The 9,981-nt window shown below is 42.8% G+C and overlaps 1 protein-coding gene across 1 annotated transcript in view; it reads left to right on the top strand.

Annotated features, from left to right (window-relative positions):
* The first annotated feature begins 681 nt into the window (after positions 1 to 681).
* SPRED1 (sprouty related EVH1 domain containing 1) overlaps positions 682 to 9,981 on the top strand; it is a 69,598-nt gene continuing 60,298 nt past the window's right edge. Inside the window, exon 1 of the mRNA XM_077263627.1 lies at positions 682 to 948. Coding sequence (XP_077119742.1) covers positions 926 to 948 — 23 coding nt within the window. The 5' untranslated portion in view covers positions 682 to 925. The remainder of the gene's footprint in view (positions 949 to 9,981) is intronic.

The following is a 9,981-nucleotide window of genomic DNA, read 5'->3' as shown; positions in this document are numbered from 1 at the left end:
TTTTTCTCATTGATTTACATTGTACTGTAAATCAATTGCGGATCTGCAGCGTTTCTGCACCACAAAAAACGCTGCGGATCCGCAGAGAATCCGCAATGTGTGCACATACCCTTATAATGCATTCCGCAATTTTTGTGCATATGTTGCGGTTTTTTCCACGAAAAAAACGAATCGCGGTAAAAAACACAGCATGTTCATTGGTTTTGCGGATTTTTTGCAGATCTCCCACTATATTATTGCATTGGGAGATCTCCGGAAAAAAAAACGCAAAAAAGCGCACAAAAACGCGAGAAAAACGCATGCGGATTTCCGGTTTTGTTCAGGAAATTTCTGCAAGAAATCCTGACGTGTGCACATAGCCTATCCGCGGATTTTTCAAAAACTGAGAGGAAAAATCCGCACAGAAATCCGCAACGTGTGCACATAGCCGAAATGTCCCAGTGCAAGGGCTGCGTTCATATGCCGCAAAGTTTAGGCCGGTTTTACAAAGAGGATGAGTGCTGATTCTCAGCCACACCATGCATTTTTTGGTGCAGAATCCCTGCGTAAATTCACTTTTTCTTGTTCATTTTTGACATGTCTATTGCTGAAACTTCCCAGAGAGGTGCAGCCAGCAGCCCCATGCAATCCTCCGTGTACACACGGCAGGAGCAGCCTCCCCATTCCCACCCCTGGAGGAGGAGGAGGAGCGGCCGGCAGAGCAGGAGGAGGCGCCGCTCCGGATACGCACTCACACGGATGCTTGCTGGAGGATTGGCCCGGCGGCTCTGGAGCGCTTCCCCGCTGTGCGCTCTGCTGTTTCTCGGAGAATTCTTCCATCTGGACCTGGGATCTATCGCGGTCACCATGCGGCTCCTCCGGGACACCCCCCGCGCCCCGGCCGCGTCCAGGCAGCTTGTGATCGGTGCCCGGTGAGAGGAGGACAATGAGCAGCGAGCAGGAGCCAGAGTGAGTGTGCCACCTGTGTAGTGAGTGCGTGCATGTGCCTTCTGTGCCCACATATGCCCTTGCTATGTCACCCACCCAACACACTCCTGGGGAGGTCTTCTCCAGCCTCAGGTCTGTCCATATGTGTACATGGGATTGTACCTGTCCATATAGGACTGACAGTGTCCCACCTGTCGTGACATCACACCGCCACGACAATCCGAGCGCAAACGTTCCAAAATGGGGGAAAAATAGGCCAAAAACACGTAATCGATGGCGTCAGGCCGAAATTGCCCTAAATGGGAAATATCAAGAATTCACTCCCCCAAATTGTCCAAACCGTGAAAGTTTGATCATAGGAGATCAAGTATTTTTTTTTTTTACCATGGATCTGTATTTACCATCCCAGGAATCGTGCACCCCTATACTTGTTTTACAGTCGTAGGTTTTGTTTTTTTTTTCTTGCAATTTTGATTGCTTTGAGATTGCAGAAGAAACCTTTTCACCCTGGAAAAAGATTGGGAATGTTTGCTCCATACAAGAATATTTCTACACCATAATCGGCCCACGTACAAGGCTCGTTACGAATGGAAACAAATCTCAAAAACTCATTTTTTCCAAGAGGCCATACGTGGATTAAGTGCCAGTTTTTGGGAAAAAAAATTAGGCCCCCTTTATATGCTTAGATATGAAAATAGAGATGGAGGATTTCCTTATGTGGTGTGTGACCCCTGTTGTTTTTTTGACTGTGACATTGGCTTTGTACGAGGTAGAGTTCGGGTTTTTTGCCCCCCCCAAATTAAATTCCAATCGGAAAATTAAACTGAAGCGAAGCGGTTACACGGTGTTGTGTAATAAATATGGTTTTATATAAATATAGTGTGTATAATTATATAGTGTGTGTATATAAGTATATCTATATATTACACGCGTGTGTATATACAGTATATATTACGTATGTTTGTGTGTGTGTGTGTGTGTATATATATATATATATATATATATATGTAAATTTGTATGTGTGTATAAGTATAGTACGTGTGTGTATACAGTATATATTACGTATGTGTTTGTGTGTGTATATATATATGTAAATTTGTATGTGTGTATAAGTATAGTACGTGTGTGTATACAGTATATATTACGTATGTGTTTGTATATATACATAAATATGTATGTGTGTAAAATATATATATTTACGGGTGTGTGTGTGTATATATATATATATACTACCGTATGTGTGTATATATATATATATATATATATATATATATATATATATATATATATATATATATATGTATGTATGTTTGTGTGTATATATATATATATATGTGTGTGTGTGTGTGTGTTTTATTTCCATTTTTGTCATTTTCTGTTTTTTAAGTCCTGTGAGGAGGTTTTTCTCCTGAATTGTAGAGTTGTACCAGTTGATTGCTTTGACACCATCCCTCACCCTGTCATCCATATTTGTGAAAAATGTGTGAAAATGCCAAAAAAATGCATATCTAAATCTGAATGGCAGCCTGCTGCTAGTCACGGCACTTCTTCTGGAGCGTGGCCTGCGTTGATGTGCATGTTCGGTACATATCGTGTGTAATATATATATTTATTTTCCATGTATTGTTCTGCAGCCTTCCTGTCCTCCAGCTTGTGACCACATTGTATCTCGGTGCCCTGTGATACATTTGTAGCCTTCTCTTCCCCATGAGGTTCTCCGTTTGGCCATTCTCTGGATGACTGTGTGGTGATCATGGCTGCAGGCTTCATTCATGTCCGCAGCACACGTCTTCATACATGTTCTCAGCAGCGTGTTGCTGGGTGACTCATCCAGTCCTGCTCCATTTCTTTCTCTGCCAGTAGCATGCGGATTAGTGATTGGTCCTGGCTAACGCCAGGGGCCCATCCGGTGAATATTCTGTTGCCGTTGAAGTGTACAGTGATTTTCCTACCCCATACAATGCTGGGAGACATGGCCGCCTGTGACCCCTCCATGTGCTGTCTTGTGAGGAGACGTGTCGTGTTATATAATGTGTATGATATGAGTCATGTGTAATAATGCGTTACATGTGCTGCGAGGAGCGTGTACATTACGTTGTACAGCTATTTCTGTGTGTGTCCTCTTCTGTAATAATGGAGTCAGGATGTAAACACGAGTGGTGACTTTCCTGTTGCACCTCAGATTTTCAGCCCTAAACCGTACCCCCATGGCGGTGCCCTCTGTGGGTATTTCTGACCGTCGTCCCACACGGCACTGCTCCATGGGTTGCCCTCTCAGTTTGGTGCCTGTGCCGTGTGGATTCAGACCTGTCGTCCGCCATGTTGTGCTACTGTTTTGTGAATTGCCCTCATTTGCATAGTAGGTTCTCATTCATAAAATGCTGGGTGACAGAGCTACCTACACACTCTCCACCAGGGTGAAGGGGCGCACTGACAGACCATAGAAGGCAAAAATCAGAAAAAAACAGGGAAGCATGCAAAGAGGGAGGAGGACATGTTCCCTCTGAGCAGATGTGGGAAAGAAGGACTTTCTTCTGTGGTGGACTGCTTCTCCATGACACAACCTCTCTGCGCTGCCTTCTGTGTTGTCGTCAATGGGGACTTCGTCGTTAGGATTGGCGGAAAATAGCCTCATTTATTCATTTTTTTTTTTTATCAATCGCTCTTTCCCTCTCCCTGTTCCTTTCTTTTCACTTTTCTCCCCCTCCTCCTTCCTCTTGTCTTCTCCTCCTCCTTCCTGGCCTCTCCCTTCGCACTCCCCTCCCTTTCTTGTTGACACAGCTATGTGGGAAATATCAGAACAGGGAGGCTCATGGCGTCACGTGCTCTCCCCCTCCTCCTCCATTCATAAATACCTGTGTCCATTCACACTGCAGTACCAGTGTCACACAGGTTGCGCTATGAAGAGACACCAGCTTGTTGCATGTGTGCTTTCCTGGGTGTGAATGGCGCCCAACATATTTATATTCGCCTGGGGGGGCGGAGGAGGCCATGACAAACACACGGCTTGTTCTCCATTTTCTTAATGAGGGCAGATGCATGTAAACACAGGCCTTGCAGCCGGGCTGGGCGTGCAGCTGCCATTACTGTGAAGATCTGACTTTTTCCTGCGTACGATGGCACAGAAAACATGCGGCTGCTCTTACATGGCGCTATCAAATTGCTCAAATTTGCCCTAAAAAGAAAAATACAAAAAAACTCGGAAGCCCAGGCCAATGCCTTACTCACACCAAATATATGAAGAACATTTAGATGTCTGTTCTTCACACAATAGATTTGAGTTCTATACATGTGCATGTATTTTTGCAGACGGAGTGGTCCGTAGGAAAAAAAAATTGCAGACATGTATCCGATTTTTATTTGAGGTCCGATCAAAATCACTCATACAAGTCGCAACCAGTTTATCTCAGCCTTGATCTGGTCTGTAGCCTTAAATTAGCACCGAGGAGTTCGGAAAAATAAAGATCGGAGTTACAAAGAGTATGACGAAGATCACTGACTGATTCTCAGTTTTCTCATTCTGCAGCCAGCAATGTGGAGGGGAAGCAACTTATAAGAGACAAACCTTGTAAAATTTTCAATTCAGTTGCATAAATTATATTTCACCTAAAATGTATGCATTTAAGTATAAAATATATTGTCCCCGAAGGTATCCATATCTTGTAAGCCTAGGGCTCCATTGTGATCTACATTGTGGTAAAATCACCGAATTAGCAGACTTGAGCAGGTGCAATTTAAAAAAAAAAAAAAACATGAATGGAAAGAGCTACATTTTTTTTTTTTAATATGATCTGTTCTGTAGTACCCGGCAGCTGCTGCTACACCTTGAATGGAACTGCGTTTTTCAGCTTGGTTTCATGCGTTTACATCTTGGGGATGCCGGTGTAAAGTGTAGAAAAACTTTTGTTACTGATTTTTGTTTGTTGTTAATTGCCAGTAGATTGGTGGGAGTCTTGAGACCCCCACTGATCACTCAAAAATTCCCTCTGATCTTCTTTCTCCTAAGATGCGCACCTTTCTGGTTTTTGTTTTTTTTCTACTGGAAGGGGTCTCAGACCACCCCACACCCCTCCCCAACAACATATAAAAAAAGAATATCAAAAGTTTACTCCTTTTAAAGCCCCAAGATGGTTGTTGTCCCTGTTAGAAGTTTTTGATTGTCCCCCTCCCACCAGTGTAAAGTTACTCTACTCCTCTACTTTCCAAGGAAACTTTATTTTTTTACCCACCTCAATTAACTTGACTTTTAAGAGTCCGAGAACATTTTAGACCAGAAAGAAGAAGAAGAATACGTTATTTTTTAATATTTATGGTCAAGTTGATGGGTTGGGTTGGACTTCTCCAGTCCGTAACCTCTGACACACAAAAGCTGGAGGCTTCCAGATGCCTGGGTTTTGTATGTTAGTCCACATGTGTATTGCCTTGTCTTCCTAGATGTGTACTTTTATTTGACTTGCTTTTAATGCTACTCATCCATACAACTACATAATGACACCTTTTATGAGGAAGAGTAGCTCAAATTTTAAGAGCAATGAACTTCTAGCCATGATAAAGGTAGTGGCTGGAGGCGCTGGTTCTGTCGCCAGTATCCGATTATTATTGGAACTTAATCTCCCCGTGTCCCAAGCATAAAACGAAAAATGAGATAGTTTAGAACACATGGGAAATGGAACTTGACGAATTCCAGGAACTGAGGAGAGGGGCTGCCTAAATCCTAACCTTTAAAATTACAGAGTGGCTTTTGAATTTGTTTGACTCCTAACTCCAGCGTAATTGTTTCCACCCTGTTGTAAAAAAGTCTGCCTGCAATCACGAGTGACCCTACAATGAGGAAAGGTGAGGCAGCTGTCTCAAGCAGTGTGATCTGGAGGCTAAGAAAAATAATTGTTATTTACTTAGAGAACATTTCCCCATGAAAAATATAATATGTGGATGTAGTAAAACCCATGTATCTGCATTAGAGATGACGACAGTAGAGCAAAAGAGCTGGTTTGAACCTCCAAAAAGCAATTACTGGGAATCTGCAGTCTGTGTAATTTCTCATTTCATCTGCACCTAACAGACCCCACTCCTTTGTGGGTAAACCCCTATGAGACCCACAAAAGGTACCAGGCAGCAGTTACCTGGGGTGGCTCTCATCCACAGCCCCCAGATAAGCAGTGTTAGTACGGAGAAAAGTAGTCATTATATTTGGACACATTTTAAATGACTAAATGTTCTCTCCCGTTTTTCTCTCCAAGGCAGCCACCCCACTTTTAAATGGGAACCCACATCTGCATTAATTACTAGTGCAGCTGTCTCCTTTGACTTATCCATAAAACACATGGACACCCGTGTAGCTGCTGGCACCTCTAGCAGTGCCTTACTCTCATGTAACTGCAAGAAGAGGCATGTTAAAATACAACAAGCCCAATTGTTCATTTCCTTACCATTGGGGACAGTTGAGAGGCTACCATAAAAATTTGACATGCGGCCCATTACATTTTTCATCTAATGGTATCCTACTAATCTGGAGTACAGGTAGACAGGCAAAGACTTCTGGCACATGTAGTAAGGAAGGCATTGATGTGGTCATGTCTACTAAAGGGTCCATGTGTTGTCCTTGTGGAAAACAGCACTTGGGCCAATGTTTTCCTACATGCTAGTTCACATGGGCAACTTTTCACACTGACTAAATTTGCCTGAAAGAAATCTTAAGATGCTCTAGTCTAGTTCGATTTATGGACTAGACTAGTCTATGTAAATAGCAGGTAGCTACTACACCTGGTCCCCACAGCGACATTGAGTGGTCTGATAAATTCAGCGGCTTGTGTGAACGTAGTCTTAGGCTGTATGGTTTCCCACACACCTGGAGATAAGGTTTGTTTTACAAATCCGTGAAACGTGAACCTTATCCCTGATCTGAAGATTTCGCCCAACCTCCGAGTCTCCCTACTTGTTAGCTGTCTCATAGAGAACCAATGGTCAAGCCGGTTGTTCAGATGTGTGAAACCGACCTGTTAGGAAATAGTGGGTTTCCTGAAGAAAAACTTAATTTGTAGGCATCAGATATTTATTATGGGAAACAATACGTTGCCGTGTCCGTCCCACATGGATCTAGAATAAGGTTGTGTGCATGAGCTCCAGCTTGTATCCGTTCCATGTCTAGTTACTCTGGCACATTGCTTATTCTTTTATCCATTCTTTATCCATTTTTATTCATAAAAAGTACAGTAACCCTAATTTCTGTAGCTCTTGTTTGTGGCCAAACTGGTGCTCCAAGGCCCAAGGGAAATGGGAGTATGCTTTCTATCATTGTTTTGCAGGAAATTAGTTTTTCTCCATATTTGGTGATTCTTTCAGCTTTGGATGGAATATCTTACATCTCACGGGCTGTAGAAGACATTGACGTGATCCCTTAGTGAACCGATCCTAAATGGAGCTGGACATTCCTTTTACCCAGCCTGATGTTCCAGGACCAATTCTACTATAGACTGAACTTCTGAAATGTAGACATTTAATAGTTTTTTTCGGGCCTCAGGATAATTTACATCATGAGTCTGTGGTCCCCCAGATTTCCCAGAATTGTCATTTGGCCTTCTAACTTTGTGTAGACTTGCTTCATTATGGTGGCTAACTCTTATGTGAATGTCCACGTTTGTCATAAAAACATTTACATTTAATAAATCAGAATTTTGGATAAAATCGCATAAAAAAGCCGGCATGTTTTCCATTTCTAGATCCTTTTAATACCTCACTAGACAGTGTCTAGAAAACGGGACATGGCTAAGTAGAGTCATAAAGTGGACCCGATATAATATTAGCATGTGGCACAAAAAAATTGGTGTAAAGTAAACCAGCCAAGAGCTGGTGTAAGAGGCAGAAAAGTGTCGAACACGTATTTCAAGTTGTGCCAGATTTGTCATACCAGAGGGCTGAATTTGGTGAAGTTTCTTGCTAACTATAGGACATCTGTTTTTATATCTTCCCCATTATTTTCCCATTCGGGGAAAAAGGACCTTTTAGCTAAAAGTTAGGTGTGACATGTTGCTGAATGAACCCTGGGACCCCACAAGGAGGCGTTTTTACATGTCAGTAGGGGTAGAAGAGGACAACTCGGTGACTTGTATGTACTGGTGATTATTCGGCTCAGTGGGAAAGCTCTTTTAGTGCGCGAGTTAAAACCATTTTAAGAATCTAGGCCTAAGATGAAGTCTGAAGAGATTTCATTTCCTGTTTTCTTTCCCGTGGGTTTGCTGGTTGCATGACTTCTAGCATTGGGAAGTGCGGAGGGCTGAATGATGGAGCCTTGATGATGGCAGAAGGAGGAGGCAGCAAGCTCGGTGACTCAATAGTCTCAGCCTATGATACATACAGTTCCTGAAAACATAGCAGCTGCTGTGAGAGCTGTGCGAGGCCTGGCTACACGTGTGGGTGGATGTTCCCCCATCTCATTACTGCTTCATATGTTTCTGCTTGTGGGTCAGTCTCCTGTATTTGCTCGGTTAACTCTACCGATTCCAGATTGTGAGCCTCAAGAGCAAAATGCTTGTGATTGCTGGAAATGATTTTTTCTCCAGTGGTGATCCCTAATCCGTGGTCTACCATGCCCAATAAGAGTATGTGCACACGGCTTTTTCAGAGGGAAACACTCTTAAACCCGACTGAAAAAAAAATAAAAAATAAAATGATCATACGCACAGCAGTGTAAAACCCATTTGCTGTGTGCTTGTTCAGCCTTTTGGGCTTCTTTTAATCATATCCGGCTTCAAAAGCCATGAAGATACCGGATACATTCTTCAGTTGCTTCACAATTTTTTTACACAAAAATAACAAAAATTAAAAAAAGTCACATTCCCTTTGTATCTCACTTTTTTTTCCTGTATCCAAACTGGGTTGGACAAGTTCTAGTTCTGGACACCGCACCTCATCTGCACCCAACATTCTGGATCAGGCTGCTTAAAAAAAAATGAAATTATGAGCTTCGAGTTCACGTGGATAAGGAGAGTTAGGAGGGATGGCTGTAGGACCAACTCTTGTTATCAAATCTGTATGGTCATGGTCATTGGAGACATGCTTCTGAGTTCTTGTCCCAAACTCTAGGTTTCCCGAAGTCGTCAGACATTCTGTAGATCAGAAATATTCTTTTTAGCAGCTTTTAGTATTGCACATAGATGTAGAGGAATACAACATTTCTGTTTCCTTTCAACTACAGGTTATAGACTACTGTTTCTGGCGTCCTGTAGTCTGTTAGCGGGACACAAGGACTGCCAGTATTCTGACTCTTTTTCCTGCTGGATCCATTTACAGATCAGTAGATGAATGAATGTTCTGGAATAAGGTGATATCCGAGCATGCTCGTGTGCTAACTGAGTGTCTTCTTCGTTCTTGAAAAATATGTTCGAGTCCATGCGACTGCATGTCTCACGGCTGTTTGACAGCCGCAACTCGCGCAGGGTTTACATGTTTGTTAGGCAGTGCCTGCATATGTTGTGCCTGTCCAACAGCCACGGGACATGCAAGTGCGGGGAATCGAACATATTATTCGAGCACATTCGCTCATCACTAATCAATAGGTTTTCGGCCTGTCTTTGTTCAAATGTTTGTACCAACTTAGCAAATCACCTCTCTACGGGATAGATCATCCATAGATTGGAGCTCTGATGGAACCATAGTCGTGCATTCATTGTCCAGCCGACAGTGTGATCTCGCCAGCAGTTCCTTAGACAATTGTGGCAGTGTGTCTCAGAGGACAGATGAAGACAATCTAATTTTTCAGTCTTGTTTAACCAATTCTTTTAAGGGGAACCTGTCTCCTCCAGAAACACTATTTTACTTTACGATATACTTGTAATCTGCAGATAAATAGCTGCCTTACAGGGGTATCGGCTACAGGGAGAAAATGAAGTTATATTCTCCCTGCAGCCGCTCGATCCGGAGTTGGTATAGCTACAGTCACTACAGTAATCAGTGTAATTGAAGTGATTACATGTGGATGGAGTTCAGAAAAAGACAGCTAACAGATCTGCAAACTCAATCAGGCCTCATAGCGGGCTAACTGATGGAGTCTAAGTA

Source organism: Ranitomeya variabilis, chromosome 1 (assembly GCF_051348905.1).
Source record: "Ranitomeya variabilis isolate aRanVar5 chromosome 1, aRanVar5.hap1, whole genome shotgun sequence".
Classification (NCBI taxonomy): domain Eukaryota; kingdom Metazoa; phylum Chordata; class Amphibia; order Anura; family Dendrobatidae; genus Ranitomeya; species Ranitomeya variabilis.
Note: the sequence above shows the minus strand (reverse complement) of the source record. Positions and strands in the feature narration are given on the sequence as shown.